Raw genomic sequence first — 21,356 nt, 5'->3', positions numbered from 1 at the left:
AATGTAATACACAAATTCAATGTAATACGCAGATTCAATGTAATACACAAATCCAATGTAATACACAAATCCAATGTAATACACAATTCTAATGTAATACACAATTCTAATGTAATACACAATTCTAATGTGATACACAATTCTAATGTAATACACAATTCTAATGTAATACACAAATTAAATGTAATACACAAATCCAATGTAATACGCAGATTCAATGTAATACACATTTATTTTATTTTGTAGATTTTGAAATGCATTATCAATAGATGAACATATATTAAAAGTTTTAGCTAGCTTGATTAGTGATGAATTATTAACAAATGTAATAAACAGGTGTAAATGCAATATACGATATTAATAAATCAGATGTTAGTTTAAATGCAATATAAATTTGTTATAATTACAAATATCGTTAAAATTATATTATTTCGCAGAACTCCCTTCTTCTGTATATAATAATTTTTAGAAACATGACAATATTGCTCACCAATAGATGTTAAAACAACTTCAACTTGGCATCGTTCTTCTTTATATGGATCCCTTTGCTGTTTTCGGATGCGTTACATACGTCATTAGTGAAATGAGTAATCATTGTAATCAATACTTTCCCCTTGCTCCACTCCTTAGCAACAATACTTTTCTTACAAATCAAAGATTGCTTAATATCAGTGAACTTTTTAAAATATCATACCTTTCTCAAGGCATTCTTTTCTAAATATAATTAAAATGACTTAGATATTGCATTATATTATTTAATATATGATCTAATGCATTTTTTCCAGATTCCTTATCTGATTCCTTATTTTTTATTGAAAATTACAAAGTTAAATAATTCTCGATTTTCCGATTTAGCATTTGTATTATTCTCCATAATTTTTTGTACCATATCTATAGTTCATAGTGATAGGTATTAATACTTTTTTTCATTTTCGAACCCTTATGGTAGTATTTTATTTCCAAGGACTTTTATGCAATGTATTTTTGTTTTCGGACTTTTTTTTTGTTGGTGTAGAGGCTGTTTTTGTTGGTATGTATGTAGTTTCTGTTTGTGTAGAGACTGTTCTTGTTTGTTTAGAGGCTGTTTTTTTTGGTATAGAGGTAGTTTCTGTTTGTGTTGTAATATTTTTTGTTTGTGCTGGAGTATTTTTTGGTGTTGTAGTATTTTCTGTTTGTGATGGAGTGTTTTTTGGTGTTGTAGTATTTTCTGTTTGTGATGGAGTGTTTTTTGTTTGTGTTGGAGTATTTTTTGGTGCTGGAGTGTTTTTTGTTTGTACTGGAGTATTTTTTGGTGTTGTAGTATTTTCTGTTTGTGATGGAGTGTTTTTTGTTTGTGTTGGAGTATTTTTTGGTGCTGGAGTGTTTTTTGTTTGTACTGGAGTATTTTTTGGTGTTGTAGTATTTTCTGTTTGTGATGGAGTGTTTTTTGTTTGTGATGGAATATTTTCTGTTTTTGTTGTAGTATTTTTTGGCGTTGTTGTAGTATTTTTTGGCGTTGTTGGAGTATTTTTTGGTGTTGTTGGAGTGTTTTTTGTTTTTGTTGGAGTGTTTTTTGTTTGTGTTGTAGTATTTTTTGGCGTTGTTGGAGTATTTTTTGGTGTTGTTGGAGTGTTTTTTGTTTGTGTTGTAGTATTTTTTGGCGTTGTTGGAGTATTTTTTGGTGTCTGAATATTTTTTGTTGGTGTTGTTGGAATATTTTTTTCTGGTATATAGTTATTTTTTTCTAGAATTTGGGTACTTGTTGACATGTTGATACTTTTTTCTAGATTTTGGGTATTTGTAGTTGGGATGTTGATATTTCGAGATTCTATAATTTCTTGTATAATATTTAATATATCATCATTTTCTAAATTCATTGTGTTATTTGATATATTTTCACATGTTTCTTCCTTTTCTTTATCCCACATCCAAAATTTTTTAGCACTTTCATAATCCATTTTCCAAAAATTTAAATTATCGTTTTTATCCCAATTCCAAAATTCTTTGGTTTTTTCATTATCCCAATCCCAATATTCTGTAAGTACCTTACAATTATACTCTTTGACTTTAGGAGTTTCTACTATGGGTCTTTTTGTCAAATTTCGATTCATGCTTTCTCTTTCTTTTTTTTTTTGAAATTCATATGATCGTCTTTCTAGATGTCTTTGTGTGCGTTCCGATATTAAGCAGGAAGTATGCTTTTCTAATATATCGTTATGGTATGGCTGGCCATTACTAAATGGATTTGATCGACCCTCGACAAACCTATTTTCCCAATCTCGTTTGGTACCAGCATATTTAAGATATCTCTCATACATTTTATCTACTGATGACTGTGCTGCGGCAGACGAATCAGTAGCACCACCTTCGCTATAATGACTATTTTCGTTAGAATCGCTTATATTAGGGGATTTTTCTGGCGACTTTGTGGTTGTCATGTCATTTTTGGCATATATATTTTTATTATCAGATAAAGAATGGTGGCTTTGAGATGGTGCAAATGAGTCACTCTTATTTACATTTCTTTTCAGTATTTTCTTTGTATATTTTTTTGGGGGCTTAGGTTTCTCACTAAGTGCCCGTTTTCTTGAATTTAAAGGACTCAAATTATTATTGTTAAATACAATAGGTTCTTCTTTTTCTTTCTTTATTAAAATTTCATCAGTACTATTTTTAATTTCTTGTGCTTTCTTAAGGGCTTCAGCTTTGTCTAACATTAAATAATGATTAAGAATTTGACGTTTGTTCTCTGCAAGTATTTCATCAACATTTTTAAATTCTGTTGTCGCTGGAGCTTCACCATTCGAATCAATGCCTATATTTTTGTATAATTCATTAGTGGGCTCGATTTTTTTCTCTTCATGCTCTTCACTAATGGCTTTTGCTTCTCTAAGTTTATGTACTACATTAATGAGATCCATTCCGATATCTTTATACAACCCTTGCTTTAAATACATGTCTCTTTTTTGTAACGATTTACTAAGGCTTTCTGTTTCTCTACTTTGGAAATTTTCGTTATTATTTTTATTTATTTCTATATTTTGATGGGTCATATGAATAGGAGTACATATTCCTCTATTTTGGCACATATCATTAACCGAATTCATGTATTTATTTGTGGAATTATTATTAGTTACAGTATTTAAATCCATAATATTATTATTCACATTATCGAATTTTGATGGATTAAATTTTATTTCTTTTTTAATTGGAACATTTGGGTTACCCTGTCTTTCTATTACATGATTAATATTTCTATTTTGTCCATAAGAAATAAGCATATTATTGTTTTCATTAATTAAATTAGGAAAATCGATATAATTTTTTTTGGGGGGTAAGTTAGGTATTATTGTCACTTCGCTTTGAAATCGAACCCTTTTTTTATTACTTTCTTTTGGTACATTATCGTAATCCTTATTTTGACCATAAGTCATAAGCTTGCAGTTTTTTTTAATTATAGAACCATATAATTTAGCACGTTGTGTGTCTTTAAGTAAATTTTTTCTGTTTCCTTCTTCATATTGAGCAACTTGATCATCATTTTTTTCTACTGCATTATTAATGCTCATATAATTATTGGAGTATTTAAATTTCTTATTACTTCTTGGTGATGATTCATCAAATATAACATGTTTACTTCTTTTACGTGAATCATTTTTTACTTCTTTAATAATTGGTCTATCTGTTTTTTCTACTGTATTATTATTAACTTTCTTTGTATTTAAATTATCTTTTGTAGTTTCAAATGAATTCTTAAGTTTTACAGGGGTATATAGATCATTATTCTCAGTATTGGGTAATCCAAATAGTTCACTAGCAATAATAGGTTCATCTGGGTTAAAAAAGCTTGATGGAAAAAAGGCACTAGTAAATTTGTTATTTGTTGGCTCTATAGCTGAATTTTCTTCGATTTCATCTTTCTTATTAATATCAAAAGACCCCAAAAATAAGTTTGAGTAATCTGGTTCTTCTGAACCTTCGTCGTTTGTTTTAAATGGATTTTCAAAATTTTCCTCGTTATAAAATGTTGATGGTAATGTTCCGTCATAATATTCAAGTAATTTGCGGTGTTCTTCTTGTGTTAAATTATTCACATGATCTTTCTTTGTATTAGAATAATGTATTTCTTTAATTTTATCGTTCTTACTCATTTTTATAGGTGTCTCTGCCTCTGGTTGTTCATCATCGATTTTTTTTGTATTACTATCTTTTTTTAATTTATAGCTTTCATAAAATAATTTTCCATCACTATAATGGTATCCTAAGTCAGATTTTTCATTGTAATAATTTTCATTATAATGCTCATTTTTTACATAGTTTTCATCCTCACTAATAATTTCATTTTCACTAAAAATTTCATCCTCACTAATAATTTCATTTTCACTAATAATTTCATTTTCACTAACAATTTCATCCTCACTAACAATTTCATCCTTACTAATAATTTCATCCCCACTAATAATTTCATCCTCACTAATAATTTCATTTTCACTAACAATTTCATCCTCACTAATAATTTCATTCTCACTAACAATTTCATTCTCACTAACAATTTCATCCTCACTAATAATTTCATCCTCACTAATAATTTCATTCTCACTAATAATTTCATTCTCTAACTGCTCGCAATAAAATTTTTCTTTTTGATATGTTTCCAAAGAGATGTTTTTTCCTGACACCGCACTACTTCCTAATGATGTTGTTTGATTAGATAACTTAAATGAGTTACATACATCTTTTCCATTCTCAACATTCTCATATGATGTTATAGATGCTTCAGAATTACTATTAATATTGTTTTTCATAGCCTTATAGTTTTTTAAAGTTTCATCCTTATTATAAATTTCCTTATCAATTTGAGGATTTCTAGAAACAAATGTCTTTTTGGTAAACTGGTGATTTTTTGAACCAATTAATTCATTTGGGGCATACTTATTTTTATAGGATTTCTTTTCCTTCAGTTCTTTTAAATTTTCAACCTGAGTAAACTTATCATTATTATTATTATCACTATTATAACAACTTGAAGACGATTTCTTTTTTAATATAGTTTTCCCTCTTTTAAAACAACGTGATGAACTACCAGAACTTTTATATGAGCAATTTGATTCATTATCAACATCATCTTCTTCAGGAAGCTTAACCAAATTTGAAACAGTTTTCTTCAACTTTCTTTTTTTTTCTAATTTCACGCATTCCTTGCTATCTACTGTGTAATTTTCTGAATTAAATGATTGATCAGATAACTTTTTTAAAAGAATTTTTTGTTCTATTTCATCTAAAGCGGTGTTGAGTTGTGATTGTTCTTTCTTAACATTTGTGATATTCGATGGTTTTCTATTCATCAAATCTATGATTTCAGAAACATTGAGGTCAGTAAAAATTGTGTACATGTGTTTCTTTTTTGATATGTCATTAGATTCTATGTTTGCACAGCTTTGATTTTCATTAAATTGATTTTCGCATTTAACCAATGGATAATTATTGCCTTTTTGTTCTACTTTATTTTCTAAATCACATATAATATTTTTGTCCGATATAATATAAGTATCCCCTAATTTCTTATCGTGTGAAAGTACAATATTTTTCATATTTGATAAATCATAAGAATCCAAATCTTTTTCATTGTTAATATACAAACCATCTAAGGACTCATTTTTTGGTAATTTAGTGATATCATTATTTTTAATATTCTCGGCAATATCAAATTTTCGAACTGGTGCCGTCGGTGTAATCCGTTTAATTGTACTATATTTTTCTTCTGTTTCCTCTTTGATCAATTCGTTCATTTTGGAATTTGGGTCTGTGTCACAAATAGAATTGCACATAATATCATTTGTCCTTTCATTAATTCCTTCAACAATTTTATTGGCATTTTCCCCTAATACAAGATATCGTTGTACAAGACTTTTACACACGGAACATTTTTCATAATTATGCTTCTTATGCTTTCTTGAGCACCTTTTAATTCGATTACGTGAATGATAATATTCTTTCAATATACGAGATTCTCCACATTCAACACTTTGACGAAGTTTATCATATTTCTTTCCTTTGTTTCTATAGTATTTTTCCTTAGCAGCATAATACAGCGATCTTTCCTTAATACGATTTTCAACATGATTTTGTAAATTGTGAGAAATATTTGCAGCACCGTCCTTTGCATTCTTTCTATTTTTTAAGGATATATGTAGATTTGCCTTAACTTTTGGCCTAATAACACATGCATTTTTTGCAAGTGGTATATCATTGTTAATCATCGATGATGGTACCATTTAAACAAACAGCAGCGTTAACTCAACCCCGCGAGGGCTTTCGTGTATTTTTTTAAATGGTTAATAAATAATTAAATATGTTTAATAAAAACATGATTATAATAAAATCTTATGAATAAATAGTTGCTAGACAATTGTTTTGTGAAGCGTAAATGTTGCAACACTATGTCAAAACATACAAATAGTTAAACTTATATATATATATATTATGAAATACACATGATAATATGCTATAAAAAAATTATGAGGGTATATAAAGTAAAAAAATAGGGGTATTATGCTATGCTTTATGAATAAAATTAATTTATATTTTACTTTACAAACAATATGATAACTAAAACAATTAAATTATTAGTAGTATAACAAAAGATTTATAATACAAATGGTATAGTAATGTAGAACGTAATAAGCAGTCAATGTATATGAAAAACCAAAGGGTTGTGCGTGTAATATATGTATTATGTACATAATATAATATAGAGTGGGGTAGCATATGAGAATACTTGAATTCCAGTCAAAAAATTTTGGTGAATTCAATCCATGCGTGAAGGTTTTTTTGAGAGTATTCAAAAAATTTAAACCAAATAAAAAAGTTAATGTAAAAAATTTGAGTGTAATATTATATAATAAAATATATATATAATATTTATTTGTTTTTATAAGTATGTTTTTTAATATTTTTTTGTGTAAATATTTTTATAAGTATTTTTTGGGGTGTTTGGTATAAATTAGTATTAATTAAGATAATCTTTAAGATATAAATAAATACTTTAAAATAAATATGTTTTTTTTAATTTTATATAAATTTTAATTTAAATAATTAAAAAAATAATTTAAATAACTAAAAAAATAAATTAAATATATTTTTGATATTGTTTTTTTAATATTATTTATGCATACAACAATTTGAGAATTATTTTTTGTGTTTAAGACTAGCTATTTTTCCAACTTAAAAAAAAAATTATGCATTTCTTTTATTTTTATTTAATTATGTTTTGTTATTTTGGTGAGGTTATTAATTTTTTTAGTGTCTTTATGGGGCCATTATTGTTTCCAATATGTATTCTCACATAAACACTGATATACTATGAGATATTTTGATTTATTCTTTTTAGATAGGATACACTTATAACATATGTATAATTATCATTTAATTATTTACATTTATTTATAGTATTATTTGAATGATTAACTTTAATATTATAAAAAAATTTTTATGAAAATTTCTTCTTATAGTGATATTTCGTACTTCACAAAAAACATATATATCCAAATATTGATATGTGCACAAAATTTCGTGCATACACAATTATATACCGAGTTATTGAATCTTTCAGCGTGCTTTATATTTCTACATGCAATATTAATTAAATACATGGACGCAAATTACGCAACCTCAGGCATGTGTACATAGAATACGAATTGCATACAAATTGATGATTGTATATGTATTCTCAACAAAATAAAGTATCCCTTTTACATGCCGACTTCTTAAATAAACACTTATACTTGAACTTTTATTGAAACTTGATAATATTTTATATTTTTTTATTATTTTCGAAGATATATATTTATTATATATTAAATAATTCTCTAAATTTACGTAGGTATTTTTACTTATATTATCACTTATGTATATATCATCATCTATATTTATATAAGGATTTTTATGTATATTAAAATTGGCATTTATATGGGCATTTGGATTTATATAAGGATTTTTATGTATATTAACATTGATATTATATGGGCATTCGGATTTATATAGGAGTTTTTACCTATATTAATATTGACACTTATATGGGCATCAGGATTTATATAGGAATTTTTACCTAAATTAACATTTATACTTATATGAACACTTATATTTATACAAAAATTTATATTTATATTTATATTTATGGTTTTACTAAATTTGCAATTTTATTTATATCAAGGTAAGCACATTTACATTTTTTTCACGTATACTTCCCTTTTCAAGGGGAATTATCGTCGGTATTCCCTTTAATAAACGATATATTCTAATTCATACTTGAATTTTCATTCATTCTTCGCATGTTCCAAATGTATTTATTTGATATAGAGAGAAAATTATTTATGATAATTGCTTCCTTAAAGCTTGTTTTTTTTTTTATAAATATATTAATGTATTGAGCATTTGTGAATTGTTATACATTTTATATTTATATTTCACAAAAATTAATAATTGGAAATAATATGGATTATCAATTTTATTAACTTGTGTAAACTTATGACTTATCACATTATATTTATCGAAGTATAAGATTGGAATAATATTTTTCTTCCTATATAATTTTTATTAAATAGAAAAACAGTTTTATTGTAAAATATATGGAATCTCTTCCTTTTACAGTTATTTTTTATTACGCAAGTGTAATTTCTTCGTATTTTTTTATATAATATTTTTCTTATTATTACTTCCCCTATGCAATTTATTACAATACGATTGGGTGTTTTAAAAGTATCTTGAAACAATGAGTTTCTTTCGATAATAAACCTTCAAAAATAGGATGGTTAATCATAATGTTAATTGTAATGACAATAATATTATTATTTTATAATCATTAAATAAGCTTTTATGATATTCTATCTTATCAAACGCTTCATTATAAAAGTGTTTCTTCGTCAAGTAACAAGTATTTTTAATTTATTTTAAAAACATTATGGCATATTGTGCTTGATTTTAAATGTGTGTACTTACATTTTTCCTTTTACTAAAGAATGAGAAAAACTGGATTGTTTTATTTTTCGTTTTTTTGTTATTTCTAATTATTTTCATTGTGAAGTATCTATATCTTCCAAAATGAAATTATTGCATATTTGTTGAGTGTCAATTTGTTTGAAACTCAAAATATAGGTGCAAACATAGATTTCCCATACTAGTTACATATATATGAAATAATGCATAACAAGATTATATTTTTACATACCAATTTTTAATATTATTTTGGGGATGACTCCCATTTTTATGTTTGTGAGTGTTTAAAATGTGTAATTCGTTTTTACATATCTTATAATTGATATATGCATTTTTTTATGAATGGGTATGTGTTGACAAATGTGATACACAAATATACACATATTTATAATATACACATATTAAAAAATATATTATACATAAGCACATCGACTATTTTTATCTTCCATTATATATTCATAAATTAGGAAGTGATACAAATAATTGTTGTTTATTTATAAAAAAATAAAGGAGGTATTATTAGATATATATGGGAATGAAAAACCTCTAATACATAAAAAACGATTATATTCATTGAGCCACATTGAGAGGTAGAATAAAAAAAATAAAACGCAAATCAAAAGTTCAATTTTGTATAACAAAAAAAACATATATGATTTTTCTGCATGCTTATTATTGCTTTTATATAAAATACAATATAAGCATTTTTAATTTGTGAAACTTCAGATTATATTTTCTTTAATTGATGAACATAAAAAAGAAGGAATTTTATTTGGTATAACAAAATTAATAGTAAATAAATGAATATATATCAAACGAAGTCAAATAAAAAATATATATATAAATTAAAAGTACTAGTATAATGAAATTTTAACATAATTTTGTTAATTTTTACTTATATTATTATTTTATTACCTAAACACTACACAAAAAATATGTATAAGTATCAATTATAAAATTAATCTTTTATTATGATTTTAATTATCTTTTTAAATTTTAAAATCTACATAAGTTCATATTTTATTTACTATAAATATGTAATGAAATAAATAAAAAGTATTTTTGAATAATAATAAAATATTGCCACATACAGAGTTTAGCAAGAGGATCAAAATAATATATGTATATTATGTACATATGCTTATTAAGACATGACAAATGTACATATAAAAAACAAATACAATTGCTTTAATTTGTATTTGATAAAAAAGAACATTTAACTTATTTAAAGGTATTATATATTTTTTATTTTTTAAAAGCGCCCTAAAATTATGTAGTATATTAAATAAATAGTAATATGTTACAACATATGTAAAATATTCATACATATGCTTACACATTATTTCAAATTTCTTACAAAGTAAAAATATTTTTGTATAAAATTATATACGGATTAGTATTGTGACATCATTTATTATTATAAAGAAATAATAAAATTTCAATAATTTAGTATATTAAGCATACATTATATACCATTAATATTGTCATATTCTTTTAAAACACGCGAAAGGCTACTATTATAAATAACTTCATATTATTGATCTTTAAAACTTTGATAATTACAAAAAATTTCTATTAAATAAATATTACATAGATAAGCCTAATATATTTAATACTGAAATAGCATTTTACAAAAAAAACAAAACCTTTAAAAAATTAATTTTTTCTTGGATGGATAAAATTTTTCTATATATTATATAGAATTTATATGGATGTGCATTTTTTTCGTAAAGTAGTTTTATTACACAAAGACTGCAAAACATGCAAAATAAATAGGTCATCCTTTTTTTCTTAACTGAAATGCTAAAGATATTATGAAAAGCTTCATTTAAATGGGATTAAATATTCACAATATATAATAGTTGTTTCTGCTAAGAAAACTGATATATTTATATTTTTTAATTTTGAACGTACACTTAAGTTTTTTTTTATGGGTATAGATATTTTTTCATTCATTTTTTTCATTAAATATGTGTACTTTTACAAAAATTTTGTAAAATCACCAGAAAGGATAAAACAAATTTTCTTTGATTACACTTGTCATATATTACATATATCATTATATATGATTAATATAATATAATAAGCTTTAATGCTGTTTTCCTTTTATATTATATAATTTTAAATATAATTATAATGACATTATTTTTATTTGGTATATACTTTTCGTTTAATACACTACTGCATATTGTTACCATTAACAAATAGATACCTTTCATATATGTGTAAGCATTTGTATGCATCCTTGCCTATATATATACAGTATCATGTTATTATCATTGGAACTTAAAGATATTAAAATAAATAAATTTAACTCTGAAATGCAATAAATTATATTGCATACAAAATTTTTAATTAAAAAACATTAACATGGACACAAAATGTAACATGCTTCTCCATATGCTATTTTTAATAAGGTTTGCTTTATATGTATATATTATAGGCATTTATCTAATGACAATAAAAAAAAATATTATAATTATACGAATTATTTGTTTTTTTATATATACTTTTAAGTTCCTTCTCATATTTGGAGTTCATTTTTTCATTGCCCATACTTAGGATAGTTTGTATCATTTTATTACTATAAGGAAATTATAAATGCCAAAACGTAATTTATGTAACTCACTGAAGGTATTGTTCAAAATATGTTTTTTATTTTATTATTAATGCACAAAAGCATGTTGCACATTTGGGCAATAAACTTAAAGGTTTACTCCTTTTCTCAGAAGGTGGTTTATATCTTTATTTAACTTTTTATAATTTTATCACATTTATTGGTCTTTGAATACTAACTAAATCTATGTACAATCGCATGCTTAATCACGAGATGAAGTTTAAAAGTCCAAATATGCAACAAAAAAAAGGGGCATAATCATTAATATGAAAGGGGCCGTATAACATTTTTTCATAAGTTATATATAATTGGGTAATATTGATTTAACATGGTTAAAGTAAAATAACTAAATTTCATATATTAATATAGATATTGGGTATATATGAAATTGTATTATGTAATATCATAATTGTTTATTATATAAAACTTGTTAATCAGGTATTATATTGAATTATGGATATCAAAACATAAAATATGTTTCTTTATTTGATGAAACATTTATTTAGTAAAGCTTATAATTTGTGTTAAAATTACTTTAATTTAAATTATATTATACCAACTGAACTATAACAATAACATTATATATGAGGCTGGGTACTAATTATAAGATGATTCAGTTGAAACCATAATAAATTATAAACCATTTAAATATAAATAACAACGATGATTTGTTAATGTTTTCAGTATATGTTTGTATCTATTCTTATATATGTATCTAATGTTTTATGATTTTAATTGATATTTAATAATTTGTTCGTATGTAAACAATAATAGAAAAATATAAGTTTATAAATTATTAAACCCGTATCACTAAATATATCAATGTATTATAGATTATATTAAAAGCCGATTTCTATAAGAAATTTCCAAAAATGTTTTATATGGATAAATTATTATATACATATATTTTTTTATAATTAAAATATTAAAAACGGTGTATTTTTTAGAGAAAAGCTAATATTTCTTTGAAAAAAAATATAATATATATATCCATAAGCAATTTTAATGAAATAACGAAATTTATTATAACAATTACATTAATTAATTTTATAGAGTGTAAAAAGTTAATAAATGAAATAAATTCGTTTTTTTTATAGATATATTCATTTATTCATAAATTTTAGAACAAAAAACTAGTAAATATTACTATTTTGTGAATAAATATTAAGTTACCGACATTACCTCAAACTTCATATATTAGTTCTTTTATTTAATAAAGGTAAAAATGAGAGTCAGTGTTTTAAAATATGTTCTTTTTTCAATTGCTATTTGTTCTTTTGAATATGCCAAAAATGTAAGTTACACTTTATTTTCTTTTATTATTAATAATATTTCATTATAGTTTTCGTATCTATTTGTTTCACATTAGCCTTATATTATTGTTTCATGAATTGGTAAGGTACTTATGTTAAGTTAAACCAACAATTAAAATTAATTACATATGTGTTAATAAATATTTCATTTATTTTCAGGAACTATACTTTGTAAACGATAGAGGGATATGCCTTGAAAGGAATGTGATAAACTTTAGAAATAATAGGATATTAGCATATATAGATAACCAATTTGATTTAAATGAATTTTATCAATCAACTTTGAGTCTTGCAAGTCAACTTGGTGATTATGTTGAAGGTAACAAAGAAATAGCACACCTTCGAAATATTATAGATTCACATATAAAGAAACATAAAGGAAGTAACACATCACTTGATTTCAAAAATGTAGATAGTAAGACAAAAAAATTAATTAATGAGTGTCGAAAAGAATTAGAAGAATTAAAAAAAAAAATTGCTGATAAAACGAATGGTGAATTAGCAATACAACCAATACTGGATAAAAAAATAATAAAAAAAAATGGAAATAGTTCTGTATCAGAACATGAAAACTTTAAACAATTGGAAAACGAAGGAAATTTCTTGGGGATTGACGATGATAATTTTGAAGACGAATATAATGAAATTACATCAAGTAGTAATTATAAGAAATTCAAAATTGATCGAAAGTTAAAAAAAGAAAATAAAAAATTATTTAAGAAGTTTATGGTGTTTATGGTAGCTCATTTTGCGATAGTAGCATCAGGATGGGGGTACTTAATATTACTAGTTATACCGTATACGATTTCCATAATTAAGAACTGTTGGACAAACTTTAAATTATCCTTTAAAAAATCAGAAATATAAAAATAGCCATTCCTTATTATTATGTTTTATTATACTTGTTTAAATGATTAAAAAAAATATATTTAATATTTTATAGCATAAAAGTTACACTTTTACATTTTATAGAATAATGAAATTTGATTTAATTGTTTGTTTTATTATTATATATATTTTAGTTTAATATATAATCACGTTACATAATTAATTTATCCTCTTTCAGTGTTTGTTAAAAACTCATTTATCCTTATTTACATGCATATATATTATATATGAAATATTAATGGAATTTTAATTTACTCACTTTAGTTAATATTTATAATTGTTTTAAATAAAATAATTTAAACACATTTATTAATAAAATTATAAGCTATATGAGGGTTTAGGTTTAGATTTAGGTTTAGAGTTTTGTTCTATGGAATCTATGTTTGGGGTTAGGGTTGAGTATTATATTGTATTTCATTTTGAATAATTTGATAATATTTATTGGTCTGTAAATTTTGATCAGATATATTTACAATTTCCGTATGTTTAATCTCAAAATGAAGCCAAAATATGCAACAAAAAGGGGATATAGCCATTAATGTGAAAGGGGTAGCATACCATATTTTATAAGTTATAACACTTATGTCTAATTCGTTCATATATATTAAATGTGGTAATATTATAACTTCGAATTATATATTTATTGATAATTGGGGCTGACAATATATAAGAACCCTTATTATCTATAATATAAGACATGCTAACCCATAGTTATATTTAATCATGAATAACACAATATGTTTCTTTATTTGATGAAAATTTTATTTAGTAAAACTTATAATGTGTATCATATTTGTTTTAATTTAAATGGCATTTTGATAACCGAACTGTATAATAATATTATATATGAAGTTGGGCATGAATTATAATTCAATTAATTTGGGATACTTGTCTACAATATAATATGCGTTCAGGTTAATATGTATTTTTAATATTAATTAAACACATTACAACATATGATAGGTAATCATAAATATAGATTCATAAAATATCATCAATATTCGATAATACAACGATATCTATAAAATATCATTATGCTTCTAGCATTTTTAGTAATACATAAAAAATACACTATAGATATATGTATACAATCCTTTTATTTTTCAATTATATATCGTATTATTTTATGTTAAAGTCTTAATTAATATTGATATAAATAGTTACATACACATTAATTTATTTACTATAAAGGTATAATATTAGATTGATCATTATTAATTTTTAAACTTTATAGTTTTGAGGTATATATAAATTGGAAATATATTTTAAATAGTTAATTGAAAAAATATATTAATAAAATTTCATACCATATTTTATTCTAATAATTGTAAATAATATGATAGATAGAATAATGTTATTATTATATATCTATACATATATATACTAGTTAAATGTATAATAATAACTAATGTTGAAATATTGTTTTATTGTGAAAACTTCATTTAATTAAATATTAATATTAATTTTATCGAAAAGACACATAATAATATATTATAAAGGTATCAATGCTATATTTTTGTTAAATATCAAATTTGGGATATGTAGTTTTATATTCTAAAAATTTGAACCAATAAAGAAAGGGTTAAGGACTCAATTCATGTTAAATATCATTTTATTGTTCCATATTAACACATATTATATTACCAAGGTTTGGTTAATCATATTTAATTCAAAACAACATTACTTTATCATAGAATTAATAAAATATAGAATTTTAAATAAGTTATTTGAATGTATATACATTGATAACTATAACAATAAAATATACGATATAAAAATGAACAATGCATAACATTTAATGGATATTTATCTAAATTTATATATTAAAAGAGAACATATATCTTATCTCTCTCCTATTAGAGGGCAATATAATACCTAATTAAGCATAGTTTTCTATTATACTTCAAAATTTGCATCAATACTTATTTATATATTATATATTTAATATTTACTAAGTATTATTTTAAAAAATATTTACATTCATAGACCTATTTAAGCTTATAAATACGGGTTCAATGCTAATTGTTTTAAAGAATAGAAAATATGGGAAAATATATTATAAAATTACCCAATAAGGTATATTTCTAAATTGAAGCATATATGAATAAAAATAAAGTTATTGGACTCATTAAATTGGATTATGAATTTATCTACATTCATTAAAAACAATATAAATTTATATAATTTGTATAGAGATGTAAGTAACATAACTTAATTTGAAAATACTATAATTTTAATAAAACATGGTATACGGTATTAGAAACAAGTATATAAATATTTAAAAAATATTAGAAAATATCTATTTATATACTTTAAAGATATATTAATAATAGATTTGTTAATTTTTATATATTTACAGGTTCATGGGTATAAATATATTTATTAAAACATGAAAAACAAATTTGTATTTTTCTATATTGAGACATAAGGGGATATATTTTTAACTCATTACAAAATTCCTTAAATTTTATAATAAAACGATAATGTATATTAATAATCATGAATTTAAGCATAAATTATGTTATACATATGACCAAAATAAATATCTGCAATTTAAGGCAGTTTAGCTAATTTCAATAAATTATATACTATTGTGTTATTACTTTACATTAATTTTAAATTAATACTTAAAATAAAATGCGATTAACTACAAATAATTGTTATATATAGAATCCAAGTTTACGTCCCCTGTTTTTATGCAGTATATATGAAATTGATATGGTGTACTTAATTTATAGTTCAAAAATAAAATTCCAATATGTCAATTAATAATGTGGTACATACAATTTATTGAATATAAATGTTTGTTATTACACATTTTTGATATTGTATTAACTATAAATTAATAAAACGTTCATTTTAATAGACAATTTTATTTGATTTTTTAAAATGATTTCTTATTGTGATGAGTTTGATGCTTTTTGGAAGCCTTTTCCGGATGAATTGAATAATTCTGGAAATTATAATTTTCGAAATAGATTTTTTAACAAATATTGTCCTAATAATAATTGTGATGTTGATATTGATATAGTTAACGATGGGTGTTTATGGTTATTTAATAATTTTTTCGGTAGTTTTGGTATTTCACTTTATCGTAATACTTATAAGGATATGGTTGTATGTGTTATGATATGGTTAAGCTATAAATTAAATCAGAAAACAGAACATAGGACCACCAAATTAAACGATTTTTATTCTAATTATATACAAAATAGGACGGAGTATGCTAAACATAAGCCTAATGATGAAACATATGACAATTATAATAAAATTTTAGATGAAATAAAGGAATATATGGATATTGATATTAATAATATGTCTAAATTTTATGAATTACTTAAATTGTTATGTAGCATGAATACTGCTAATACGAAAAAAAATAATAGCAGTGATTTTTTACAATATGCTAATAAATTTGTTAATAAATATGAAAAACTCCTTAATAATGATAATAATAATGAAGTTCATACAATAAAGTATTACTTGTTTTATTCAAATGTTATGAGAATTTTGGAAAAAACACTGTGCTTAATATTACATCAACAAATTGTCCTTCATTACCAACAAAAAAAACAGCTGAAAATGGTAGTATATCGAGTTCTAAAGAAATAAAAACAATTGAATCCTCGAGCAAAACAGAGCAATCATTTCATATAACGACACCCGTGAGTTCTAACACTACATTATTAGACTCATCACTAGTAAATAAATTAATTCCAGTTTTATTGATATTAGTTGCAATAGCCATTTTTTTAGGAATTTCTTATAAGGTATTTAAAAATATAATATTTAAAAATTATTTTCATTAAATATATGAAATATTAACAAAAAATCATGCATCTACCATTTTTATATTAGTACATGTTATTTGGATTTCGGAAAAGAACCCAAAAACAACATTTAAGAGAAAATGTAAAAAAATAAAGAAGAAAATGAATAATTAATATAAGATTCGAAGAATAATGGCTATCTCAGGAATAGTAATAATGATTGATATATGTTAAGAAATTGTCTATTTGAAAATAAATAATTTTTTACCATAATTGTTGGTCCTATAAGAATAATTAAATAATATAATCAATAGTATATAATGTTATATATGTATAGTTATAATATTTGTGTACTGCTTTCGTATAATTTTTAAACAGTTTTTATGTTGTGGGTCAGGGTTATGTTTGTGGACCCCATATTCGGGCTAGGGTTAAGTATTACATTGCATTTAATTTTTTATAATTTTTTTATAATTTGATAACATTTATTAGTTTAAAGAATTGCTTTAAATATATATAGGAAATAAATTATTAAAATATCTAAAGGATAAGCTTCAGTTTTTAATATTTATATTAAGTCTAAATATGTAAGAAAAAATGAGGATGAATATTACTCTGAAAAGGAGCAATAAAGAAATATATTTTTATAAATTATAAGAATTGAATTTCGTGTTAATATAACTTAATGTTAAATTTGTTGAACTATTTAATTTTTATATTTTATTGTTAATATGCGGTTAATGGGTTATGGTGAAATTGATCAAATATTGGAGTCGATATAGAAAAATGATTCCAAAGTATCGATTTCGTCCTCGAAGAAAATGTTTATTTAAATAATTACAATATTTAATATGAACAATTAGGAGGGGAATTGGAAAACAATAATTTATTATGATTTCAACCAAAAGGACATTTAATGCGATTTCTTCCCTCAGAGACACCTGCACCGAATGATACATGAAGTGATGCAGGAATTGAATTGAAGTATAAAGTACTATTTGGAGGAAATATATTTAAAGAAGGTAAGTTACGTTAAAGGTTATTTATTTTGATACATATTATTTTAGGAATTAGTATAATACTTTAAAAATATTTGTCCACTGGAAAGTATTATATATTTTGGTGATTTTTACGTTAGCGTTTATGTTAGTATTTATGAGTTTGGGGAAGAAGTGGAAATAAGGAAAAAAGATGAAAAATGTCGTAAATTGAGTTGATGAGAAAGTGCTATTATTAAATATATACAAACTTATGCAAACAGATCCTGCACAGTTATTAATTTTTTGTTTATAGAAGGAAAAACGGTTATTTATATGATAAATTTAATTAACTTATATTTAAGTAAAATTTAAAAATATATAAATTTAAATAATAATAAATAGTAAAATTGTCTATTCATATAAAGAAGTATTATGTATATATGATATATGTCAAGAATTTGCTTCTTATTTTATAATAAAACATAAATAAATTTTCTATATGGTGAAATTCTCTATTATAACTGAATTATAATATTTATTTGACTTAATTATTACTTATAAAAGTCAAAAAAATGTAGTGTTTAAATACAAAAAGCGTCTTAACATCTGTTAAATGAATATAATGAAAATAAAATTTAATAGTATTAAGTGTATTTCATTTTTCGACTTGAGATAAAAATAAATTGGTATCTCATTCAATATATTGGTTCTATATGTATTATTTTTGGGATTTGATATTATAATTTGATTATTTGTTTGAATTATATTTGAAAATATGTATATTTATATTATTTTAATAGAAATCATATATTTGATGTTGTATATTCATAGATATATTTATAAATAAAATTATTACATACTAATATATAAAAAAATATATTTTTACACAAAAATGGTAATAAAATGGAGAATATTATTAATATTTAAAATTGGAGAAATATTATAATAAAATATAATAAATTAGAAACGATTTAAATGTAAATATCAATGGTGCTTTGCTAATGTTTTCATTATGTGTTTGTATTTATTCATATAAAAAAATATATCCAATATTTTATTATTTTAATAGATATTTATTAATGTGTTCATATGTAAACAATAATAGGAAAATATAAGTTTATAAAATATTAAAAACGTACCACTAAAATCACCAACGTATTATAAATTATATTAAAAGCCTATTTGTATACCAATTTTCCAAAAAATATATTTTATGGAAAATTATTATATACATATATTTTTTTTATAATTAAAATATTAAAAACGGTGTATTTTTTAGAGAAAAGCTAATATTTATTTGAAAAAAAACATAATATATATATCCATAAACAATTTTAATGAAATAACGAAATTTATTATAACAATTACATTAATTAATTTTATAGAGTGTAAAAAGTTAATAAATGAAATAAATTCGTTTTTTTTATAGATATATTCATTTATTCATAAATTTTAGAACAAAAAACTAGTAAATATTACTATTTTGTGAATAAATATTAAGTTACCGACATTACCTCAAACTTCATATATTAGTTCTTTTATTTAATAAAGGTAAAAATGAGAGTCAGTGTTTTAAAATATGTTCTTTTTTCAATTGCTATTTGTTCTTTTGAATATGCCAAAAATGTAAGTTACACTTTATTTTCTTTTATTATTAATAATATTTCATTATAGTTTTCGTATCTATTTGTTTCACATTAGCCTTATATTATTGTTTCATGAATTGGTAAGGTACTTATGTTAAGTTAAACCAACAATTAAAATTAATTACATATGTGTTAATAAATATTTCATTTATTTTCAGGAACTATACTTTGTAAACGATAGAGGGATATGCCTTGAAAGGAATGTGATAAACTTTAGAAATAATAGGATATTAGCATATATAGATAACCAATTTGATTTAAATGAATTTTATCAATCAACTTTGAGTCTTGCAAGTCAACTTGGTGATTATGTTGAAGGTAACAAAGAAATAGCACACCTTCGAAATATTATAGATTCACATATAAAGAAACATAAAGGAAGTAACACATCACTTGATTTCAAAAATGTAGATAGTAAGACAAAAAAATTAATTAATGAGTGTCGAAAAGAATTAGAAGAATTAAAAAAAAAAATTGCTGATAAAACGAATGGTGAATTAGCAATACAACCAATACTGGATAAAAAAATAATAAAAAAAAATGGAAATAGTTCTGTATCAGAACATGAAAACTTTAAACAATTGGAAAATAATGAAAATAATAAAATTGCATCAAGTAATTATTATATGAAATCAAAATTGACTAAAAAATATAGAAAAGAAGCAACCAAATTCATCATGTCGTGTTTGACATATATAACAGTTGCTTTTTCGGTAATAATAGGAGGGCCGTACTTAATGATACTATTTATACCGTGTTTTTTTTCCATATATTATTCCCTTTGGAAACTTAATAAATGTGAATTTAAATTAAAAAAAATATCAAAATAACCACTTTTGGTTATTCTGCTTTATTATACATGTTTGAATGATTAGAAATAATATACTTAATATTTTATGCCATAAAATTTATACTTTTTATATTTTAATTAAATATAATTTAATTGTTTGTTATATTATTATATATTTTAATTTGATATATAAGCACGTTATATAATTAATTTACCTGTGTTTGTCGCTTTCAAAAACTCATTTGCCCTTATTTTCATGCACATATATTATGTATTAATGGATTTTGAATGTACTAATTTTTAGCTAGTATTTATAATTATTTTAAATAAACAAATTTAAGCACACTTATTAATAAAATTATAAGCTATATTGATGGTT

The 21,356-nt window shown here is 22.8% G+C and overlaps 3 protein-coding genes and 1 pseudogene across 3 annotated transcripts, besides 1 other annotated feature; 3 read left to right on the top strand and 1 right to left on the bottom strand.

Annotated features, from left to right (window-relative positions):
- Window positions 1–953: 953 nt before the first annotated feature.
- On the bottom strand, window positions 954–6,254 carry PBANKA_0201051 (conserved rodent malaria protein, unknown function; the record flags this gene model as incomplete). The annotated part of the gene is made up of 1 exon (XM_034564175.1): window positions 954–6,254. The coding sequence occupies one exon, from the start codon at window positions 6,252–6,254 to the stop codon at window positions 954–956; it is 5,301 nt and encodes a 1,766-aa protein (XP_034419738.1).
- Window positions 6,255–12,815: 6,561 nt separating this feature from the next.
- Window positions 12,816–13,770, top strand: PBANKA_0201000 (fam-b protein; the record flags this gene model as incomplete). Its single annotated transcript, XM_034564163.1, has 2 exons — window positions 12,816–12,884; window positions 13,063–13,770. The coding sequence occupies 2 exons, from the start codon at window positions 12,816–12,818 to the stop codon at window positions 13,768–13,770; spliced, it is 777 nt and encodes a 258-aa protein (XP_034419737.1).
- A 2,779-nt stretch (window positions 13,771–16,549) lies between these two features.
- PBANKA_0200751 lies at window positions 16,550–17,715 on the top strand (annotated as a pseudogene).
- Window positions 16,550–17,715: a sequence feature (BIR protein, pseudogene;~PIR protein, pseudogene).
- Window positions 17,716–20,098: 2,383 nt separating this feature from the next.
- PBANKA_0200700 (fam-b protein) lies at window positions 20,099–21,017 on the top strand (the record flags this gene model as incomplete). Its single annotated transcript, XM_034564152.1, has 2 exons — window positions 20,099–20,167; window positions 20,346–21,017. The coding sequence occupies 2 exons, from the start codon at window positions 20,099–20,101 to the stop codon at window positions 21,015–21,017; spliced, it is 741 nt and encodes a 246-aa protein (XP_034419736.1).
- Window positions 21,018–21,356: the final 339 nt, after the last annotated feature.

The sequence above is a fragment of the Plasmodium berghei genome, assembly GCF_900002375.2.
Source record: "Plasmodium berghei ANKA genome assembly, chromosome: 2".
NCBI classification, from domain to species: Eukaryota; Apicomplexa; class Aconoidasida; order Haemosporida; family Plasmodiidae; genus Plasmodium; species Plasmodium berghei.
Note: the sequence above shows the minus strand (reverse complement) of the source record. Positions and strands in the feature narration are given on the sequence as shown.